General features: G+C 34.4%; 4 protein-coding genes across 8 annotated transcripts; 3 read left to right on the forward strand and 1 right to left on the reverse strand.

Annotated features, from left to right (window-relative positions):
- The first annotated feature begins 217 nt into the window (after positions 1-217).
- Positions 218-1069, forward strand: LOC122593876. Its single transcript, XM_043766333.1, has one exon. The coding sequence runs from the start codon at positions 218-220 to the stop codon at positions 1067-1069; it is 852 nt and encodes a 283-aa protein (XP_043622268.1).
- A 4555-nt stretch (positions 1070-5624) lies between these two features.
- Positions 5625-8486, forward strand: LOC122585612 (serine/threonine-protein kinase Aurora-2). Its single transcript, XM_043757735.1, has 9 exons — positions 5625-5778; positions 6736-6849; positions 6957-7103; positions 7181-7276; positions 7369-7464; positions 7570-7666; positions 7755-7872; positions 7963-8035; positions 8192-8486. Exons 1-9 carry the CDS (start codon positions 5728-5730, stop codon positions 8291-8293), a joined length of 894 nt encoding a protein of 297 aa, XP_043613670.1. The 5' UTR covers positions 5625-5727; the 3' UTR covers positions 8294-8486.
- Positions 8487-9970: 1484 nt separating this feature from the next.
- Positions 9971-17106, forward strand: LOC122604042 (pentatricopeptide repeat-containing protein At5g12100, mitochondrial). Of its 5 annotated transcripts, none has more exons than XM_043776954.1 (5): positions 9971-13070; positions 13832-13945; positions 14049-14163; positions 14744-14864; positions 14947-17106. In XM_043776954.1, exon 1 carries the CDS (start codon positions 10029-10031, stop codon positions 12297-12299), a length of 2271 nt encoding a protein of 756 aa, XP_043632889.1. In that variant the 5' UTR covers positions 9971-10028; the 3' UTR covers positions 12300-13070; positions 13832-13945; positions 14049-14163; positions 14744-14864; positions 14947-17106. The 5 variants fall into 5 exon arrangements, with proteins under 5 accessions (XP_043632889.1, XP_043632897.1, XP_043632881.1 ...); XM_043776962.1 differs by having other exon boundaries at positions 13843-13945; XM_043776946.1 differs by having other exon boundaries at positions 9971-12305; positions 13832-13951.
- On the reverse strand, positions 15891-21606 carry LOC122593887 (ATP-dependent 6-phosphofructokinase 6-like). Its single transcript, XM_043766343.1, has 13 exons — positions 21482-21606; positions 21181-21227; positions 21042-21081; positions 20894-20956; positions 20673-20810; positions 20384-20542; positions 19830-19883; positions 19671-19739; positions 19171-19300; positions 18442-18707; positions 18279-18327; positions 16791-16945; positions 15891-16070 (listed from the first exon to the last, which is right to left on the reverse strand). The coding sequence occupies exons 1-13, from the start codon at positions 21581-21583 to the stop codon at positions 15891-15893; spliced, it is 1452 nt and encodes a 483-aa protein (XP_043622278.1). The 5' UTR covers positions 21584-21606.
- Between the last annotated feature and the right edge of the window lie 1877 nt (positions 21607-23483).

Consider the following 23483-nt stretch of genomic DNA (forward strand, 5'->3'; position numbering starts at 1 on the left):
TCCCCAAACCAATCCCAAAACCTTCCATCACCTAAAACCAATGATCAAGTAGCCTCATCTTCCCAACCTCCCCCTCAAAACCCATCCTCAACCGACCAAAACCACCCCCACCCCTCCATCATTAAAGAAGTACAGAATACTAACGCATCGGAGAGGCCGTCCATGACCTTGTTGTCCAAGACTTTGTTGTTCAAAACCGTGAAGACCCACTTGCCCAATGAATTTCTTATCGCTTAATATCCGTAGCATCTCAGACAAAGCAAAAGCCAGATGGGTGAATAAACTAAAACAAGACCACCATCTAAACTTTCTTTGTCTCCTAGAAACGCACAAACAAGAAGCATCTAGTCTAAACCCACACTCTTTTTGGGGAAATTACAATTTTTCCCATGATTTCATACCCTCTTCTGGTTCGGAAGAAAGGTCTGGAGGTATTCTCAGCATTTGGGACCCTTCTTTTTTCACCCTTACCAACACCTTAAAATCCAACCACTTCCTGTTAACTTCTGGTCTAATAAATGGAATCTCAGAACAATGCAACATCCTGAATCTTTATGCACCACAAGAACTTCAAGCTAAGCAGAACCTTTGGGATGAGATCACAACTCTCATAGCCAACACCCAAGGCCTATGGATTATCCTAGGGGATTTTAACTCGGTTCGATGCCCTGATGAACGAATGCATTCCATGTTTAATGATTCGTGTGCACTCTCTTTTAACTCGTTCATCCACCAAAACGGGCTGATGGAATATACCATGAATGGCAACCTTTTCACTTACGTGGCAGATAATGGCAAGAAAAAGAGCAAAATCGACCGAGTATTGGTGTCATCAAGCTTTATGAATAATTGGCCACGAGCTTCTCTAACAGCCCTCCCTAGATCCCTCTCTGATCATAGGCCACTGATCCTGAACACTTCTCATCTCGATTTTGGCCCCTCACCATTCAGGATCTTCACCTCGTGGTTTAACAGACCTGGTTTCAATGATGTGGTCTGTGACAGTCTCAACTCAGGATTCTACAATGGTCGTCCTGACAAATCCTCACAGCAAAGTTCAGAAAGCTGAAACAAGATTTGAAGCAATGGATCCGTAACACCACAGCCCATGAGAACCAGGAAGCCACAAATCTTAGTGAACAACTTGAAGCCCTAGACTCTATCATTGATTATAGAGACTTTGATGACAATGAGATGACTTTATGGGCCGAGACAAAAGCCAAATTACAAGCCCTTGAACACACGAAGACCCTGGATCTCCAACAAAAATCACGAGCTAAGTGGATAAAAGATGGTGATGAAAACACAGCCTTCTTTCACGGATTCATAAACTGTCGAATATCGAGAAACAGATTAAACGGGCTCCAAATAAATGGCAACTGGCATATTGACCCACCATCCATAAGAGAGGCAGCCCACGATTTTTTTGAAAAAAAGTTCCAAGCGCCGATGAAACAAAGGCCCCAATTAATCTGCCATGGTTTAAAAACCCTTTCTCAATCAGATGCAAACTCCCTTATCGCTCCATTCACCCTCCAAGAAGTTACCCAGGCTGTGTGGGACTGTGATGGAGACAAAGCTCCTGGACCAGATGGAATCAATTTCTCATTCATAAAGAAATTCTAGAACGAACTAAAATTCGATTTCCTGAATGTACTGCTCGATTTCTATCATTCTGGTACTATCAGCCATGGCTCCAGCTCATCTCATATTGTTTTTATCCCTAAGAAAGCATCGGCAGTAACCTTAAATGATTATCGTCCAATCACTCTGATAGGATGCATATAAGGTGATCTCAAAAACCCTTGCAAACCGTCTCAAGAAGACAATTTCACAGGTTATTTCCCCAACTCCAACTGCTTTTCTCTCCGACAGAATTATCTTGGACGGCCCACTGATCCTTAATGAGATCATCACTTGGCTAAAAAGGAACAAACGTGAAGCTTTTTGCTTTAAAATCGATTTTGAAAAGGCTTTCGATACGGTGAACTGGGAATTTTTGCTTTCAATTATGAAACAAATGAATTTTCCTGAAAGATGGGTCTTATGGATTAAAGGCCTACTTCGATCCACCAGATCCGCCATCTTAGTGAATGGATGTCCGACCGATGAATTTAACTGTGAACGGGAGATGCCGCAGGGCGATCCCTTCTCTCCCTTCCTGTTTATAATAGCCATGGAAGCATTCACTAACATCATACACCGAGCTTTAAATCTCGGACTCATCATGGGAATCAAATTACCAAATGCTGGCCCAACCATATCTCACCTATTATATGCTGATGATGCCACCCTAATTGGGCTTTGGTCTACCACGTACCTCCAGAATATCAAAAGAATCATGAGATGTTTCTACTTGGCCTCTAGGCTCAAAATCAATCTACAAAAATCATGTTTTCTTGGAATCAATTTATCCCCAGACAAAGTAACCGCCTCTGCCAGCATCCTCAACTGCCAAATTGGTAGCTTCCCAGTAACCTACCTCAACCTACCGGTCGGAAGCAATATGAACCTCATCAAGAATTGGCTGCCTGTCATACAAACCTTTGAAAACCGCCTTTCCCAATGGAAAGCCTCTTCACTCTCTTTTGGTGGTAGGGTAACCTTGATCCGATCTGTGCTCGATAGCGTTCCAACCTACTTCTTCTCATTGTTTAAGGCTCCGGTAAGTGTCATCTCTAAACTTGATTCTATTCGTAAATCCTTCTTTTGGGGGGGCTCGGGCGGAAATAAAAAAATTTCTTGGGTTTCATGGGACTTGATTACTGATTCAGTCGAAACGGGGGGGCTTGGGTGGGTAATTTATATATAAAGAATCTTTCGCTTCTTTCAAAATGGTGGTGGAGACTACGTAGTGAACCTCACAGCCTATGGGGGCGTGTTATTACCTCGATCCATTACTCAAAACGGAACTGTTTGAATTGGCGGGAGTTTGGAAGGTCATAGCCAACCTCAACTCCCACCTTGGTTCCTTTGATGTTGCTTTGGAAAGCTTGTTTGCAGGACAACTAGGTAATGGTGCCTCAATTAGATTCTGGATAGATATTTGGAATGGTAACACTCCCTTCTGCAAAGATTACCCCGACCTATTTCGACTTGAGAAGTATAAAGACTCCACCATCAGTGAACGCTTTACAGCTCAGGGAAGATTCTCCTCTTGGGATTGGTGTTGGACAAGAACACCATCGACTCCAAACGAACTCCGGCAACTAGAAAACCTGCTTTCTCGGATTACAAGAACAAATCTCTCCTCCTCAAACGACAAATGGACCTGGAAACCGGACATCTCGGGTTGCTTCACCACGAAATCTATGAGAAACCTCTTGCAAAATAGTAAATTTGGCCCAAAGCGTTGGGTCTTTCCATGGAACCGTTTGGCGCCGTTTAAAGCAAACCTTCTTGGATGGAGATTAGAACGGAATAGACTTCCAACTACCGATCTTCTCCTGAAAAGAAATGTCACAGTCACAACTACTTGCCGTCTCTGTAACCAAACTGATGAATCCGCTGCGCACCTCTTCCTACACTGCAACTTTGTAAAGACTTTGTGGAATCATATCAACTCATGGTGCAAACTTCCACTGCTCAGCCCTTCAAGTATTAAGGATCTGTTCGAAATACATAAGAACCTTAAACTAGGTTCCACCAAGAGCAGCCTCCTCAACCTCGTGATCCTAACTTACTGCTGGATCATATGGAAATCGCGCAACGAATGTATCTTCTCCAACAGAACCCCCTCAATACGTTTTGCTGTGAATGAACTCAAATCAGTTAGCTTTATGTGGCTCTCAAACAGAACAAATAAACTCCGTATCGATTGGATGAACTGGTGTAGCTTTAACATTAATACTTAATCTTCTAACCATGTAATAGTTCCTATGTTTTTTCATTCCCTGTAATATTCTAGCTACTCGCTAGTTGTTGAATAAAATATCTTTTTCGAATGTTCAAAAAAAAAGATTGCTTTTACATAATAAAAAATGATTTTATTTTCATCAGAATAAAATAAAAATAACCGTTTGCTTATTTGTTTAAAAAAAAAAATTAATTATTAAGATGATTTTTAGAAAAATGAGTTAGAAGGATTAATCGTTTTCTTCAATCTAATTTATATCACACTCGGCGTTAAATAGGTTGAAGTAAATTATATCTCAACCTCGAGATAGAATATTGAGACCTATGCTTCATGATAGACGGTATTGAAGATTAATTTCGCTGAAAAAGTTAATAATGAAAATTAAAGCTGATTTACGAATACAGTGTAATTTCTTTTTTCTTGTAAGGTATGGGTCAAAACTCCAGACATTTGTTGGAATTGAGAGTAAACACTTAGTGCCCCATTACGCAACCCCCCTCTATGAGAAATACATGAGATGAGAAACCTAAGAATTGTGTCAGCCGAGACTCGAACTCATAACCATTGGAAAACTCACCCTCAGGGCTCACGAATAGTGGAATTTTAGAAACCCCGTGGCAATTGAGTTATTTGCTAGTTGTTAAATAGAGTAAAATTCTAGCAGAGTAGAAAAAATTATAAAACCTTAAATACTTTACTTATAGAGCGAATTTCATATTTATTCTCATTAAACCATGTAAATATCAAATATACCCATCTCACATTAAAAATATCAAATTTACCCAACATTAATATTAAAATATCAAATATCCTCAAACCATTAATTTAATAACATTTATACATAAAAAAAAAATCAATTATAATTATTTTTTAATCATATAATGACTACAATATCTTACTTGAAACAACGATAATGCATCTACAACATTCTTTTACATATATCAAAGAATTTTAAAATGTGTAACTATTGAAATGCCAAATACGAGTATTTAACAAAAAGACTTCTCCATGTGATTAATAAAACACTTTTTGTTCTTGTTAGCCTGATCATGAAATCTACACGGCTGCATCCAAACTTTTATAAACTAAATATGCATTATAAAATACTAAATTAACTATCTTGTACGTTCTTAACAGATTATGTTTTTGACAAAACACAGTAGGTCACACTGACTATGTAATGGGTAATTTCAAACCTTATGAATCATCTAAAGTCTAAACATTGAGAAAAATAAACAAAATAAAAGAAATAATTAACAAAACAATAATGGAGAGCGTTATCATAATAATTTTGATTCATGAAAGCATGTTATGTGAATGAAATAAAGCAGAATTTTAACAATTTTAAAAGGATATTATTGTCATTCTATGATTAAAAAATAATTATTATTGATTTTTTTATGTATAAATATTATTAAATTAGTGATTTGGGTATATTTGATATTTGTATGGTTTAATAAGGGTAAATATGAAATTCACTCTTACTTATATATAGCATATTATTTTAAAAACTATATATTTGTTTATCTTGATATAAAAAATATTTTCATTGAACAATACTTTAATTATCAATTGTTTTTTCAATTTGATAAACATTTGCTTATTTAATATAAGGATTAATCATTTCTCATTAATTAAAAAAAAAAAAAAAAGTCATTTCTTAATGAAGTCAGATTGCAAAAGTCGTCGATATGATAAATAGCAAATCCGACCGTTGCTCCTTTTCCTAAATTTAAATTCATAAAAAAAAAATCAAATCATCCACCCATCATCATTCCCGTTGCCCCCCTCCCCCTCTTTCTCTCTCTCTCTCCCTCTCTCTAAAAATCAGATATATTTTTTTTCAATTTCTCTTTCTCTCACTAGAATTAATGACAATTTCAATGGAGACACAACAGCAGCCACAACAACAACAACGAATGGTATCATCAACGCTTTCATTTCTCTAATATTTAATTAAAGTTATAATTACATTTATACAAACTTTATTAGTTTAATATTTTTCTATCTGTATTTATGTTAGGGTTTCTTTTCCGTTAATATCTATTTTGATTATATATATATATATATGTAATATTAGGGGTTTATGCCAATGATAGAACTTGTGATCTGGAAAGGCACTAATGTCTTTTTGTTATTTTCAAAAATTTTATTAGTTCATGTTAGGGTTAGTTCTATGCCTGATTGTTCGTTTAAGATGCGAGGATGTCGTGAACATTATAGATACGGTGCCGTTGGTTGAGAAACCATCTGATCTGGCCGCTAAGATTTAGCTATTACGTTTTGCATCGGGGAAGTTTTTCAAGTCGGAATTGCACAAAAAAAGTTTTTTGGAAAGGAGCAACAGTGAAAGATAGGAATCACTTGTACTATTATTAAGAGTATGTACTTTTTTAGGTGTAGGAATCACTTAACATAGTATATAGTTGTCGATATATTGTACATCTCGAATCGTTAATATAACAAGGATTGCACATTGAGATATGAAAAACATGGCTGACTGACATAAGGTTCCAACTCGAATATAAGTGTTTCAAAGTGGATATATTAGTGATAGGTTTTACTCATCTCAGAATACGCAATGAATAGTAGAGTTTGATTTTGTGTAAGGTTGATAGCTATAACGAGCTAATGGAAGTCAGAATGATAGTTGTTGCACTTTTTCTGGTGCCTTATGAGTCATCTTGTGCGAAATTGGTAGCTTATATGTGTTTGGACTTTGCATCGTTTCAGCTTTGAAAGTAATTTGTTTGCAGCATTTCTGTTTTTGGAAATTGTGAAATGGTTGGAATGTTGCTTTTATAGATACAATGAATCAACTATGATATTTGTTGTAAATGATTGTAACAGGATGAATTCCGTTGTTCTGCTTCTTGTAGGTTTCTACAGATGCTGCAGCAGAGAAAAAGAGGTGGACGCTTAGTGACTTTGACATTGGGAAGCCACTAGGACGGGGGAAATTCGGTCATGTATATATTGCAAGAGAAAAGAGGGTGAGAAATTTAAATCCCCTTACTTGCCTATCTTTATAAGCTAAACTATCATCTTGAGACTTTATTAGGATTCAGGGGTTTCTTATCATCGTTTTGTGCTTCTGCAGAGCAATCATGTTGTGGCATTGAAGGTGCTTTTTAAAAGCCAACTCAAACAGTCTCAAGTGGAGCATCAGCTTCGTCGTGAAGTTGAAATCCAAAGCCATCTTCGACACCCTAACATACTAAGACTTTATGGCTACTTTTATGATCAGGTACATTATAGCCATCACTTTATTTCATTTAAATGGGATTTTAGACAATTCTGAAAAACTGATATTTATTTTAACAGAAAAGGGTCTACTTGATTCTCGAGTATGCTGCAAAGGGTGAACTTTACAAGGAGCTGCAGAAAAGCAAATACTTCAGTGAACGTCGATCTGCTACTGTATGTCTTCTTTGCTAACAAACGAAAATCAATGCACTAGTAAATGATTGAGGTCATGTTATTTATTATCACACATTTTTCCACTCAAACAGTATGTAGCATCATTAGCGAGGGCTCTTATATATTGTCATGGGAAACATGTTATTCATAGAGACATCAAACCAGAGAACCTCTTGGTTGGTGCACAGGTAAATAGGAAAACCTTCCATAACTTTGTTTTCACGTGGTTTTAATCTGATTAGAGAGAAAGGCATATTGTGCTAATTTTATAACATATGTGTCATCTGTTTCAGGGTGAACTGAAGATTGCAGACTTTGGCTGGTCAGTGCACACGTTCAATCGCAGGCGAACCATGTGCGGTACCTTGGATTATCTTCCCCCAGAAATGGGTAAGACTACTTGACACATATCAGTTATTTGATGATGGTGTTTTCTTTAGTTACAAAATTCATATGTATAATGCTAATAATCATGCAGTGGAGAGTGTGGAGCATGATGCAAGTGTTGATATATGGAGTCTCGGAATCTTGTGTTACGAATTTCTCTATGGTGTCCCTCCATTTGAAGCTAAGGAGCACTCTGATACTTATAAAAGGTGATGATGCTATTTACAAGATTACTCTTCGAATGTTCTTTTTAATGCATGTTCGTATATCTGAGAGTAGTCATTAACTCATTTTTACAGAATTGTGCAAGTTGATTTAAAGTTCCCTTCAAAGCCTGTAGTCTCTGCATCTGCAAAGGACCTCATTAGTCAGGTTTCATTTCTTGATGTTGCTTATTTTGTACAAGTCCTGGCACCTCCGTTTTTATAAACTCGCAATTAACAAAATAATAAGGGAAAACATGCTTCCAACTCCATATATGTATGTAGCCTAGACTTGTTAGCTTATTATCATATATTTACAATGCAGATGCTTGTCAAGGATACAACAAAACGGCTTCCGCTACACAAGCTACTTGAACACCCGTGGATTGTCCAGAATGCAGACCCTTCTGGTGTATACCGAGGTTGATGAGTTTAGTATGATTTCTTTACTGAGTTGTAAAAATAACGATTTGTAAGCCATATAAAAGGCGGATATGTCTTTTCTGTTCATGTATAGTTGTACTCTGTTGTGTTCTTTGATTCATGTGACCCGAATAACTTGTTGCAACTCCAGATGATGATCTTGTTATGATCAAAATGACTACATACCTTATTAAGAATGTGTCAATGTGATAATCCAACTTAACTATATTGCAAGATATCCAGTTTTAATTTGTTATTTTACTTTTTTGTATGCAACTAAATCTTGTATTTAAATTATCTATTTGTATAATGTATATCTATATAGAAATGATTTGTTTAATTGTTAGAAGGTGTTACATCTTTATCTTTAAGATCATGGGGCTTAAGCAGTAACATGTTACATCACATATACATCAAGTAAAATTATGATATATCTCTCTTGTTTGTTCACCACGCATCACTCTTGCCGATAACCACGATAATCGATAGAGGGCATGTAAATATTATTAGAAAATGTCAAAATATAGGGACTAAGAATGAGCTGTAACCTTCGGTGGTAAATCCATGTGGTTATATGATTTGCTTTTGTCAAAAATCGAACCTATAATTATTTAAGTTAATGATTATTAGCTATAGATGTAACTTCTTTTTTTTTGAAGATCAGCTTTCATATAAAACCAACTCCACAAGAAGTGGTCAAACAAATACAACTTTACAGAAAAACAATTAGAAAGAAAAGGACAACCAGTTATCCCAAACTAAACATCCATACTTCGATCTGTTCTTAATACACAAGAACGAAGAAGACTTTATTTCAGCCATCAGCAATTCCATGTTCAACCGATCATTATCAAAAATAGTACGGTTTCTAGCTTTCCATATACACCACATAGCAATCATAATGATGCCATTAACAACCTTCTTTTTCTGTCTATCAAGTGGTAAACTTTGGTGTAGTAATAGCAAGTCCATAACAAATTAACAAAAAATCGGTGAGATGTTACACCAGCTACTAATCTTTGACCATATCCGGTGGATTCGGGGGCAAGCTGTGAACAAGTGTTCCGAGGACTCCTCGAATTCGTCACATAAAACACAACCCGTATTGTCTACCAGAATGTTTCTTTTTCTCAATCCATCTCGAGTCGTTATACGATCCAAAAGTGCTTTCCAAGCAAAAACATTAACTTTTTTAGGAACCCAATTGTTCCATTTCATGACAAAAAGAAGTGGCCCTAAAGCTTTAGATGTAACTAACTATGACAAAATATTTATGTTATGTAAAGGTATCGTAAAATGTCTATGTAATGTAATGAGTTTTCAAATCCTGGTTTGTACTCGTGTATATGTGTCAACCATATAATTTGCCACGTGTTAGTTTTTGATTGGTTACATCCACTAATCTAGATTTGAAAATTCATTACATTTTACACAATCTTTATACAGTTAGTTACATAGGTAATAATCGTTTTCCTTTAATTTATTGTGTCTTTTTCATTGCATTATATTTGAGGATTTGAGGTGTCTCGTCTCTCTTCCTTAATATGAATGAACTGAATATTCAATCTGCATAATATATTCAGCCCAATATACAGTCTTCGACAAATTTTAAATCTACTGAGGCCTATCAAAAATTTGAACGACATAAAAAATCAAAAGTTTAAAACCCTACGCAAATTAAACCTCCTTAGCCATAAACAAAATCAGTTTGAATACAAAGCTTGGGTTTTCTTTCAGAAATGACGAACACAAAGCTTCTTCTTTTTCCAAAATTTATAACCAAAGTTTCTTCAATATCCAATAAATTCTTCTCTTCAAATTCCAATGATCCAAATTTACAACTCACAAAACTCAAGTTACTACTTCAACAAGGCCAAATTCAACCTGCTCAAAATCTAATCAAAACCCTAATCAATTCCAACAACCCCATTGACTGGAAACCATTCATTGGTCAAAAAGATTCAATCTTTAATAATCTTGAATCATTTAATTTACTTCTTGAATGTTTAGTTTCTTGTCGCAGATACAATAATGTATTATCTTTATTTGATTATGTTAATCATTTGGGAATTAGGGTTGATAAGTTTACATTTGGAAAAGCTGTACAATCAGCAGTTCAGATTGGGGAAATGAAAAGGGCTTTGGAATTGATGGATTTTATGAAAAGGGATGGTGGAGTGGGGGTTAGTAAGTTTGTTTATAATGTTTTGATTGATTGGTTTTGTAAAGAAAGGCGTTTGGTTGATGCACGCAAACTGTTTGATGAAATGTCTGAGAGAGGTGTTGTTGCTAGTCATGTTACATTTAATACTTTGATTGATGGGTATTGTAAAGTTGGGGATTTGGATGAGGCGTTTCGGGTGAGGGAGTTGATGAAGGAGAGGAAGGTGGATGCGAATGTTGTTACGTTTAATGTTTTGCTTAAAGGGTTGTGTACAGGGAAGAGGATGGATGAGGCTAAGATGGTTTGGGACGATATGAAAGTGAATGGGTTTGTACCAGATGGGTATAGTTATAGTTCTATGTTTAACGGGTTTAGTAGGTCCGGGGATTTGGATGCTATGATGGCTTTGTTTGAAGAGATGGATAAGGATGGCGTGCGTATAAATGAGTACACTTGTGGGATTTTGTTGAATGGGTTGTGTAGTGGAGGGAAAAGTGATAAAGCTGAGGAGATTTTGGCGAAGCTGTTGGAGAAAGGAATGGTGCCTAATGAGGTGATATGGAATACGATTGTTGATGGTCATTGTAAGGAGGGTCACATAGAAAAGGCGCTTTCAGTGATTGAGAGAATGAAATCACATGGGTTGAATCCGAGTTGCAGCACTTTGAATCCGGTGATTAAGCGGTATTGTCAGTCTGGGAATCTTGTTGAGGCAGAAAAGTATATAAAAAGAATGTCGGATATGAGAGTTTCACCAAATGTGGTGACGTATAACATACTACTTGACGGTCTTGGGCGGAAACTTCAGTTTGATAAATGTTTCCAGATTCTTGAGGAAATGGAAAGTAATGGCTTAAAGCCAGGTATCATAAGTTATGGTTCTCTGATTAACCAATTGTGCAAGGACAGAAGGCTTGTTGAAGCTCAAGTGGTTTTCACAGATATGATAGGTAGAGGTATTATGCCAAATGCAAATGTGTATAATATGCTCATTAATGGGTACTGCAATGGAGGGAAAATGGAAGATGCTGTCAAGATTCTTGATGGAATGCTAACTAATGAAATAGCTCCAACATTGGTTACGTACAATACACTGATAAACGGCCTCTGCAAAAAAGGAAGGGTTGAGGAAGCAGAAGAACTTGCCTCAAAAATCACGATTGGAGGTCTTAAACAAGATGCAATAACATATAATTGCTTAATCTCTGGCTATTCATTAAAGCAAGACAGTCGCAAGTGTTTAGAGTTATATGAGAAAATGAAAGAATTAGGAATCAAGCCCACCATCAATACATTTCATCCACTAATTTCTGGATGTTTGAATGAGGGTATAACAATGATAGAGAAACTCATCAATGACATGTCACAGATGAAGTTAAGTTTTGACCGTGTAATATATAATGAACTGATTCGTTTTTATGCAGAACATGGTTTTGTAGAGAAAACATATGCATTCTATCATGAGATGGTTGATAATGGAATTCTTCCTGATAGAATGGCATACAATAGCTTGATCATTGGATATTTAAAACAGGGAAAGGTTTCTGAATCAAAGGATCTTGTTGATAAAATGAAGGCAACAGGATTGGTTCCTAAAGCGGATACTTACGAAACTATGATAAAGGGTCTTTGTGATATCAAGATATATAGTGAAGCGTATATTTGGTACAGGGAAATGGTTGGGAAGGGTTTTTTGCCTAGTGTGAATGCTGCTAGTGAGCTTCTCACGGGTCTTAGAAAGGAAGGAAGGCTACCAGAGGTCCAAATTATGTACTCTGAAATGAGTGCCAAAGGATTAGATTATTTGGGTGCAAATGAGGATCTTTGTGTTGCTTCAAAGTTGTAGATAGAGGTAAGGTGTAATTAGTTTTCTTCAAGAATAACTTTCTTGTGAAGTTGTTTCTACATATACTTGATATCTTTACCCATTTAGGTGTAATTATAGCAATTTTTTGTGTCCGTGAGGAGCTTTGTATGTATTGTTGTCCCATATTATTGGTTCATTTGTTACGGTCAAGCAAGAAGGCTGATGTTAAACATTGAATTTGGAAGTTTGACTATGTAAGTTTGATCATCTGGTGATGTAGGATTGTAGGTGTTGTGGGTTTTAATGTTTTATACAGCACCAACACTACAGTAGTTTCAACATTTGTCTCCAGAAACTGTTTTTGTATCCGAAAAGATATAAATATGGTAGATAAGTTTAAATGTTATGTGATCATTAACTTATCAAAAGATAGTAGGACATGTTTTGAACAGTTGTAGGAATAAATTGGTGAAAGGCCCTTCTATTGGATAGTTATGTTCTATGCTATTACTAAATTGTGGGTTGCAATCTTAGCTTGGATGTCTGTGGATGTGGCCAAGCATAAAATATGGACATTAAGGTCTATATCTATGATCATTAATATTTTCAGAGGCTTGCACTTGGAGATATCGCATGCACTGCTAGACAGACATTCCTCATGTACTACATATATAAGATTTTAACTCAAATCGAGTTGTTTGAATGTGGATGTTGTCAATTCTCATAGATTACCCATTAGGTTTTGAGCTGCTGTATTACTGGTCTAAGTACATGCAATAATTCATAGAGTTTGTGCCTTTGCGGTTCAAGGTAAGGTTTCTCCTGGCCTTACAATAACAATGGGCAAGTGTTTTAACCGTCTTCAGTTAGAAAGATTTTTCCCTGAATGATGATCATTGAACTACAGGCACTTAAAGTTGTTTGCAGCATTCCTTCTTTTTTCTGCTTTTAGCTATTTAGGTTTGTTAATCTAATGAGGAGTAATGTATGTGGATGAACATATTGAAAGCAAATCTTTAGTTCTGCTATTTGACTTGAATAGTAATATCCTGATATAATGAAAGCAAGGCACCAATTGCTTTTTCATCTTTGCATTGTAGACATATTAACATAGAGAAACCAGGTCTTTAAATAGACATTGCCCTTACTATCAATTTACAAAGTGAGTCAATAAGACCACTTTATTTTGTCTTTTTATTGTATTAAAATTTGGTTTCTAGCCCCTATCTTCAATATTTTTATTTACATTTTTGAATTTAGTAAAAATCTTATTTTGCTTCTAATTTTTTTTAATTTATTTCAAGATTAGGCTTTGTATATTTTCTTACTTTTATTTTCTTATCATTAATTTGCCTGATTTTACTTTTTCTTCTTCTTCTTCTTATTTTTTTACTTTTGACTTTAACTCTTAACTTTTGTCTAACCCATTACAAATTATAATTAGTATACTTCTATTCTTATATATTTATATATAACTAATATTTTTTTAACAGAATATATAACTAAATCTTTTACATGGGCAAACAATGATCTTTATCATGCATAATACATATATTGATTTTTTTGATTAGTTTGTCTATAGGCTTCCACAGAGGCCGCATCAGAGGAAAAAGAGGTGGGCGTTTAGAGTCGTTGACATTTGGAAGTGAATATTTTGATGATATCAATATAGCAAAAGAAAAGAGGTCTGGGTAATGAATTTTTTACGTGCCATTTGTTTGCATATTTTGCATTTATTTATGCCACAATAAGCTAAACTAGTTTTACTATGACAAATCATCTTTTTAGTTGAATCATGTGGAGTTGAAGGTGCTATCCAAGAGCCAGCCTGAACAGTCTTTAGTGGAGCATGGCTTCACCATGAAGTTGGAATGTTGAATTACGAAGACACTTCCAAGATCAGGTACGTGATACTTATACCTTGATGTCATTTGGAAGGGGATATTGAGTGTTCCTATACCTAGATGATAACTTTAGCAGAATAGGGTTTACTTGGCCCTGTAGTTGCTGCAAAGAGACTGTACAAGACTACAATGAGCTAGGGAAATACCAAAACTTCATTGAATGAGGTTCTGCATTGTAATTTTTTTGTATTTTAACCCCACTAACCTAAGAAAAAGAATACTTTTGGCTCTGGGTGGGTTGGGTAATGAGTCAGAACAGACCAGGTTGGTTAGACCTAACCCCTTTTCTCATCCATTTTTGAGATATATTCAAACGTAATTAATGTATTAAGTATGATTGTGACAACATTATTATTACATTGTAAATCTAAATCTCTAAAAGAGTGATCCAGGAGGTTGTTTGCATTTATGATACATTCTGGTTGACTCTCAATCCGTTCACCTGTTCTCTTTTTGGCTAGATCTTTTATTTGACCCGTTTCTGATCAAAATAAGTCGAATCGATCCATACATTAGTGCTACCAATAAATTTGATAATGGTCTATATTTGAGTTTCAAAACTTTATATACGTTATGCAGTGGAGAGTGTGAAGCATGATGCAAGTGAGTATAATATTTGGACTCTTGGCATTTTGTGCTATGAATTTCTCACTGGTCTTTCTCTCTTAAAAGCTAAAGAGCACTCCGATGATTACAGAAGGTGATGCTATTTACAAGATTACCCTCAGCATATATCTTGTTTTTAATAATATCTGATGCACATTGTTGACACTGTTGTGCAGAATCCTGCAAGTAGATTTAAAGCCCTCTCCGAAACGTGTAGTTTGTGTGCCTGGAAAAGACCTCATTAGTCAGGTTTCACCATTTTCTTTCGTTTTCTTCTGATAATTTTAGAAATTTGTATTGTGATCACATATTTACATATACTTAAGCTACAAGCAGCAAAAATGGAAAGGGGAACAAATGCTTTAAGTTACACATATTGTATGCAGCTATTTAGTTTAATCATATGTGTCTATGATGCTTGTTGGTGATACTTTGAAGGGTATACCACTACACAAGCTACTTGAATGCCCATTAATTATCGACAACACCAACCCTTCAAGGGTATACAAAGGTTAATAACCCGACTCAAGTTTAATTCCATAGCACAAGGAAATCTTATTGAGCTATACAAATAATAATTTCATCTATAAAGTACATATAGAAGGCAAGCACTTGTCATTCCTATGCCTGTATTAGTGTTGTTCCATCATGTTTGATTAATTGGGTCCTTTTTGAATACCTTGCTTTAGACCGGCTAGAATGTGAATAATATAAATAGTTTCACTATATTTTTAAGTTTAGCTGTTTCTACTAACTAGATTCATATGTAGTTACTATAATTAGACATAAGAAACCGAATGAGTTTTTATATTGATTCCCTCGGCTCTAACAACATGCACAAGAACACAAATGCATATATAATTAGTATAATCAAATATACACTTCTAGGATAGAAGAAAGAAAAAGGGAAAAACACAATAGTACAATATGCAATAAGTCGTGAATGCCTAGAGTTTTTATTCAATAGAGCCACTTAGCCATCAACTGTTAAACCAGTCACTAGCTGCAGCCTAAGCATCTGAACAGACTGGTGCATTCAAAACTGCTTCCTACATTGACCGAACCGTTCAGATGGTCAATCAGATTCACAAGGCACTCGAGCATGTCAAAATCTTGTTTCTCAGTTTTTACCTGAACTCCTACTGCTTTGTCTTTCCAACAACTGTGACCCTGGTTCTTCCGCTCTCTGAAATTCAATCAATTCTGTTGGTCTTAAAAAGCTTGGCTGATTTGTGGACGCAAGTACCCTTGCCCACATTCTATCGGTGATCACAACTTTATTAGGATGATCCACTATACGCTGCATGTTAAGAAACACCATGAAATGTGTCGCTAAGAAATCAACAGCAGATAATAAACTGAAAGATATTGAGCAAATGGAGGGTTTTGTGCCAATAAAAGATGTTAAAGTGTTAGGTCTAACTCTCAAAGCTTGCTTTTTAATTGAATGTTTACTTTCCAAACTACCATCCTTGGGTATTTGTTAATAAGCAATCATATGTATGCTAACTTCAACGAAACCGAAAGATAAGGAGGAGCGTTTTGGATGGCAAGTACCTAGTAAGCAAGTACATGTTTATTTTAGTGGGAAATCGTAGTACATGCGTTAAAAGTTAATTGTGGAAAAGATATATTTGCCCCATATGTGATGAACACAACTTAAATCAACCCAATTCAAAGTAAATAGGTCAAGATTGCATCCTCTTTTGATAAGGAAATACGTTTTTGTAAAGAATGCAAAAATACAAGAAAAAACTTCAATATGTAAGAATGTAAACTTCAATCTTACCAGAGTAAGACCCTTTTACCCAAAAGAATGATAAACTTTTGTACGGTTGAACCGAAAGTATTTATATACAACGGATATCTGTTCTTTGTGTTTACATCTTCACAGTTTAGCCAAATTGCATCTTTTTACAAGATTCAGAGTTTCATTCTGATGCATCTTCACAGTTTAGCCAAATTGCATCTTTGTGTTTACATCTTCACAGTTTAGAGTGGTGGTATAGGGTTAACTTACATTGAATGGAATATATGTTTGTCGACCATGCACAAGCCCGGTAATGAAACCGGTGAACCCTGCCATGGCTCCATGAACACAGCTTTGAGCAAGTAGAGTACAGTAGATGTTGTCAGATGCATTACTTGGAACGGCACGGATCATGTAGGTAGGATCTGCATCGTTTGACCAATTGTGTTGGTTATAATGAATTCTATGTCAATTTTCATAGAAGAAAAATGTAGAGTACACGTGGCTATTTCGACTGCTGTACTTGTTAAATTTGGGTTATGGGTTATCTTTGACGGGTCAAATAATAAAAATGTTTGTGGATCAACCTATTCTGCCCTGTTTTGGTACTATACATAAATTGTTGGGACTAGTGACCTAGCCTGCTCGATCCACCTATTTGTCCATCTCTAGGAGAATGTTTAAAGAAAAATTTGGATTTGGACAGACAATGAAACAAAAGGTGATCCTAAGGAAGTTAACCAATGTATTTACTCAACATAACAAACTCCCAAAAAATATTGCACTATTGGACTCTTAGGGCTGTTTGGTTGATAAAATTCTAAGGAATTGGAATTTGAATTTCATATTTTACCATGTTTGGTTGGGGAAAGAAAGGGAATTGGAATCTAAAATTTTCCTTCAAATTTCATGAATTATTGAATTTGCAATTCCATCCACGTCTCCTAGGAATATTATGGAATTTAACTTTTGAAAAAAAAACCTCCTTTACAAAAACTCTTCTTAATTCTTATTATCTTTTTCATATGCATCTTTTCTTCTCTTCATTTCTTCTCCATATCATCTTCTCCACATTGCATAAGCTATATAAACAGTAATCTATCTTTTCCTTTATCTACAAAATCATTTTCATATAAGTTTTTTTCGTATCTGACTTAAAGGTTATTTAAACAAATTTCTCATTATTTTCTTATCATCACACCGTCAGATCCAAGGATCAAATATTCAGATTATTCGAGTGTGTATCTTCAGACACATGGTTTCATTTAATTAGTATTTTTCTATTCTTATGGTTTGATAAATTGGTAAATGTGACTGGAAAAACTCCCACATCTCAATAAAGAGCAGCAATATTCGTGTACTTTCTTTTTTTATTCATATTTTTTATCATTATTATTTTATTGTATCCATATTTTTAGTGCTGTAAATATTTGTTTTTGTGATATTATATCATTATCAATTACTAAATTATTAATATATATATATATACATATATATATATATATATATATATTTTGATATAAATTAAATTTGTTAATAATAACTGATAGATTATTATTAATATTTGATTTTAGTTGTTGGGGGTATCAATGTCTTTTTATTTAAATGAACATTCCAATTCCGTTGATAAATTTACGTACCAAACAATTCCAATTCTTTTAAATTCCATTTCCTTCTATGAATTTCAATTTCATCAAAAACATTCTGTGAACCAAACGCCCCCTTAATAATCTAATATACGAGTAATAGTGAAGTTACCAATGTATTTAAGTGTAATTGACATGTTGCTCTTTCTTGCGAAGTGATCCTGCAATACAAGACATTACTTTCATTAAAGTTCACGAGAATAAATTGTGAACGTTTAAAGCTAATAAAAACCAGTGATAACTTTGTTGTTTTCAAGATTAAGCAACATTAATACCTTAATATTTTCGGAAAGCCACATTCCAACATCTTTAAGTCGTTTGTTTCCTGAAGCATCGTTTGCGGTTGAACAATTATTGCTTTCTGCAACAAGCTCTTGACCGGCTCCTTCAGCGACAACAATAACCATGTGTCCATGTTCCTTGACCCGTTTCTCTACGTATTCGAAAAGCCCACCTTCACCTTCTAGAAAGAAAGGTGATTCTGGTATCAAACATAAATCTACATCACGACTTGCAAGAGTTGCATACATTGCAATGAATCCTGAGACAACAATTTAAGACAGAAGATTCAGATAGGCAACCAGTGTGTTGCAGCTGGAGGTGGACAAAGGGCAGTTTGCATGAAATGAGTTATGAAACACTTTTGGTCCAAAATTTGTATGTCCAATACAGTTAGTCTGCCTAAGAAAATCCAGGTTACATTTTAGTTCTAACAGTTCAAAAGGTCAAAATCAAAAGGAAATATCTTAAAATGAGATAGGATCAAACACAGGCTGAGATACTTCCAAAATGAAATTTAATGTCTAGATCCGAATAAATAACTTCATTAAGAAGTTAGCTTATTGTTATTGAAATTATAAATCTCTTATAATCATATATGATACGCTAATTATTTATTAGAAAAACTAAAAACTGTAGACAAAAGATGTTTCCGGTACCCCTTGACTTGACCCACCCATTTTGCCACCTCTAAAATTACCAAATCAATTGGAGGTTAAGTTTACCGCTGTAGCGCCCCATTAGTTTGACTACCCCTATTCCATTTTCTGCACTCTCTGCTTCGACGTGTGCAGCATTAATAGCACGTTGGGCTTCTTCAACAGCAGTATCAAAACCAAATGACCTGTCAATGACCTGAAACAAGAAAGAAATGAGTTGAGGTAATGCATATAAAAATGCAACTGCATTCCAAAGTTCCAAACCAATAAACTAGAACAAACCCAAAATTGATTAATCAGATAAGGTGAACCCGAAACCGATAATACCTGGTAGAATTGAGTCTAGTAAAAACTTTCATTAAACTTTTTATCAATTGAACAATCCTTTATCTTGGGATTTTAGATTGTGCTATTAGCGGTGGAATATGGATGCTGCATAAGCATGGGTCTCACACTAGCTCAAATTGATTTGAGCTTGCTCTACTATTATTGATGCTGATATTATATTGCACTTAAAAAGGTACAACAACATTTGGTAAAAACGAATTATTCAGTACAAAACATACCGCAATATCATTGTCAATTGTCTTCGGAATCCCAGCAACAATAGCTTTTAATCCTCTTTTCTTAATTTCCTGCATATGTAGAATGAAACTCAATTAAGTATGCTTAGGCTTTAGATATACAGTATATTTAATACTTTAGTAACTTTTACTGCAACATACTTCAAAAATTATGGCTGCACCTTTTTGAGTTCCATCACCTCCAATAATATAAACCTGAAACAATCAAACGGAATCAATAAGTCATCATATACCATGAACTCTTAGTTACAAAGTATTATTCAGGTTCTACAAAGGAATGTAATTATCTAAAAAGGCATACACACTGAAGCATAGGTACAATCGACAGTTTGGACTCATGCTAAGAATGCGTCATTTTGTGTATCTAGTGGATCACATGGGTAAAAAGAAATAGCTTCAGGTGAAGAGGTCAGATGGGTTGAACAGGCCGAAAGTGTATTTTAGTAAGGTGATCTGTACACCACCTTATAGTTGTACACCACCAAACATGCTTCACATTATACACGTTTGGTGTTGTATGGTTAAAGAAAGGTGGTGTATCGATCATAAACTTTTTTATAAAGAAATAGACCCACTTTGGCTTTATTCAAAAAAATGGTTTATTAAACCAGTACCCAACCCGTCCATTTTGCTAACTAGTATAGACTGCAATGTAGCATCATTCTGCAATATGTCAAACTTTAGACTTCAGACACCTGATTAATACCACGGTCTTGAATGCTATCAACAATCTTTGACTTGTCATGCCCCCCTCTAGACGAACCAAGAATCGTACCCCCTCGTTTATGAATATCATTCACAACTTTGGGTGTCAATGTTCTGGTATTTTTTGAGTAGAAACCTCTGTATCCTCCCTACATAACCAAATATGACAAAGAATCATTTCATGGAAGTTAAACAATGAATTCATTCAAACTTAGATTCCTACAAAGTACTTCTAAAAAATTGAGGAATCTGAATTTAGATTTTGAAGCTGATACTTACATCAATTCCAAGAACCTTGGTGACACCATACATATGATAAAGGGCACATACTAATTCCCTAATCACAGTATTTAATCCAGGACATAAACCCCCACACGTTACGATACAAGCATGCACATCATCAGGTGAAAAATAAACCTGCAACATTAAAGGCTCTCTGAACAAAGATATCTTGCTCATAATAGAAAGATTGTAAGCAAGTTACAAGCATAGACTTATACGTTTTGGCGGGGGCCAGCCCGTCGAAAATGTACCCCTCTTGGATCGTTCTTCTGGAAAACAACCTACAAGAAGACGTAAACAAATTGGTCATGTTGGATTTACTTTCAACTGTGTTGATTAGCCTGACTTGATTAGCTGTTAACTTACCTTTTCTGGCACGGTATCATCAAGATCGACAAAATATTGCCTGAAATTCGTTTGGACATATTGTTGTTAAATATTTAATCATGTCAAGAACAAGAACGATACATCGCAGCTTGAACCATAAAGATGCAAATATACTCACTTTACGACGGAATATGCAGGATTGAATCGCATTGGATTGGGATATGTCTGTAAAAAGTAAATAAAATATTACTACTATAGTCTCAAATTTTTACTTTTACTTGTTAATTTTCAACCAATGAAACATAGTAAGATTTCATTAAATTCATGTTAAGCATAGTATATAATACCGAAAATCATGTGGATTCATATCAGTCGAAACTTGAAACAATGTATATGTATATTTGTTTACATTTCAAACACCAAAATGTATTTTTTTTTTAAAAACGGAAAAAAAAGGAAAAAATAATGAAAGCATTTACATTGAGATTAGGTATATAATCAGACAAATGAGGAACATCTTCAAGAACATAACCATATTCTCCTGTTTCAATCTTCATTTGACCATTCTTATGTTCTTCCATTATTTTTTCTGTTTTGATTAACAAAAATATTTGCAGTTTTTACAAGAATAAAAAGATTTGGTTTATTTCTATTTATTTAATGTTCTTTAATGGAAATCACATTTTAATCAATGGATATTTTTAGCTATAATTATGTAGGTCAGTTTCTATATTTGAAGAAAATATGAGGACCCGGGTTTATAGGAGAATGTTGTAACTTTTGAGACATATATTTCCTTAAGAAAGCCACAAAAGATTGAATGAAATTTGCCTTTAAAAAAATATATATATATATATACTTTGTGCTTGCCATTAAAAACAAGGCATTGTGTTGGTTTGCAGTTCTTTTTCTAGTAGTATTAATTTGGTCACGATTTTATACAATTTATATATAATGTCATTATAAAGATATGTGTTAACGATCTCAAATAATAGTAAGTTTATTTCTTTACGTTTTTGAGGTGACAATTGACATTTTTATTCTACCAAAAATGCAATGACGGTTGGCTTTCTTGTTCTCATTGTAATAACATTAATTTTCAAGCTAGTTAGCCACCGATTCGATAGTCGATTAGACAATTAACTACACAATTTGCTCACATGGACAAGTACAACAACGTGGGACGAGACAGTGCCGTGGTTTTTGAATAAAAAGTTACGGAGTATTTCATAAATACAACTTTCTTTTATTTTGTTTTTCAATTCTTCCGCCAATGTTTCATAAAATACACTAAAAAACTTTTTATACTAAAAAATATTGTAATTAAAAACTCTAACATTACATATCTTGTCAACAAACTAGTTTTTTTTAAATAGTAAATGTCATTCACTATATCCTCTACCCCACAATAACGGATAGGGCAATAATTACAAAGATCTAAGTTACATTAAAATACTAGCTAATCACTCCGAGTTCAACCCGAGTTAACTTACAAATTAACTGAATTATATCCGGGTAGTTTTAAAATATATTATCATGTTAAAATGTATAATAATAACGTTAAATAAATTAAAAGGTTATGATAAGTTATTATGTAGATAACGAAACTAAAGGGAAACAGAACATGTGCAGCTGTGGACACATGTTGAAACACATACGGATGATAAAAACAAAAAAGTAAAACCTATCCAAAAAGAACTATAGTTTTCTGCCTATTATAACGAAAAATTAAGGTGATTAAAAACTTACATAATAGTGTGAACATTTAATAAAAATTTATATTAATGAGATATATTTATAAAAAGAAGGATATTATAAAATTAATATGATTATGTTATAATTAATTAAAAAGATGCATGAGAGTACATAAATTTTAAAACTCTTATGTTATCACAATTCTTTTTTATTTATATAATATAATAATTTTAAAAAGATTATCAACCAAATATGACATCATAAATAGAATAAAAACATTTTAAAAAAATTTGTAGACATCACACATTATAATTGTTTCTAAAAATAGTTTAAAAAACAATCCTTTTTTATTATATATAAAGATAGGGATAAGTATTCTGAAATGTAATAAATTTTGGACGAATGTCTATAGTAGGAAATAACTAAAGTCATGTATATTGTAGGTAAACAACTCGAAATTATGTTTATTGTATGTAAGAAAGCATACGTGACAACCATTTATAACTGCCACTTGTCAGATTTTGATTGGTCGGATAAATTTTCTTACATACAATAAACATAATTTTGAGTTGTTTACATACAATACACACGTCTTTAGTTATTTCCTACTATAGACATTCGCCCAAAGTTTGTTACATTTCCAACTAATGGATAAGGCTTCCTTAAAGTTACCCAAATCCTCCCCCCCTCCTCCCCCAACTAATAGAGCTCGTTTTCATTTTATTAGTGTATTACAGAAAACCTAATGATTTGACCTCATGAAACACCTTATCGACTTGGTTCTTT

This window comes from Erigeron canadensis, chromosome 1 (assembly GCF_010389155.1).
Source record: "Erigeron canadensis isolate Cc75 chromosome 1, C_canadensis_v1, whole genome shotgun sequence".
In the NCBI taxonomy this organism is placed as follows: domain Eukaryota; kingdom Viridiplantae; phylum Streptophyta; class Magnoliopsida; order Asterales; family Asteraceae; genus Erigeron; species Erigeron canadensis.

Bases quoted from the DNA above. Each gene is read 5' to 3' on its own strand.
- LOC122593876 (XM_043766333.1), top strand. From the start codon at position 218: ATGAATTTCTTATCGCTTAATATCCGTAGCATCTCAGACAAAGCAAAA.
- LOC122604042 (XM_043776954.1), top strand. From the start codon at position 10,029: ATGACGAACACAAAGCTTCTTCTTTTTCCAAAATTTATAACCAAAGTT.
- LOC122585612 (XM_043757735.1), top strand. From the start codon at position 5,728: ATGACAATTTCAATGGAGACACAACAGCAGCCACAACAACAACAACGA. The intron at 6,850-6,956 runs GTGAGAAATTTA...GTGCTTCTGCAG, and splicing joins ATATTGCAAGAGAAAAGAGG to AGCAATCATGTTGTGGCATT. The intron at 7,667-7,754 runs GTAAGACTACTT...ATAATCATGCAG, and splicing joins TTATCTTCCCCCAGAAATGG to TGGAGAGTGTGGAGCATGAT.
- LOC122593887 (XM_043766343.1), bottom strand. From the start codon at position 21,583: ATGGAAGAACATAAGAATGGTCAAATGAAGATTGAAACAGGAGAATAT. The intron at 21,082-21,180 runs GTGAGTATATTT...AACGAATTTCAG, and splicing joins CCTGCATATTCCGTCGTAAA to GCAATATTTTGTCGATCTTG. The intron at 16,946-18,278 runs GTAACTTCACTA...CAAACGATGCAG, and splicing joins AATTACACTTAAATACATTG to ATCCTACCTACATGATCCGT.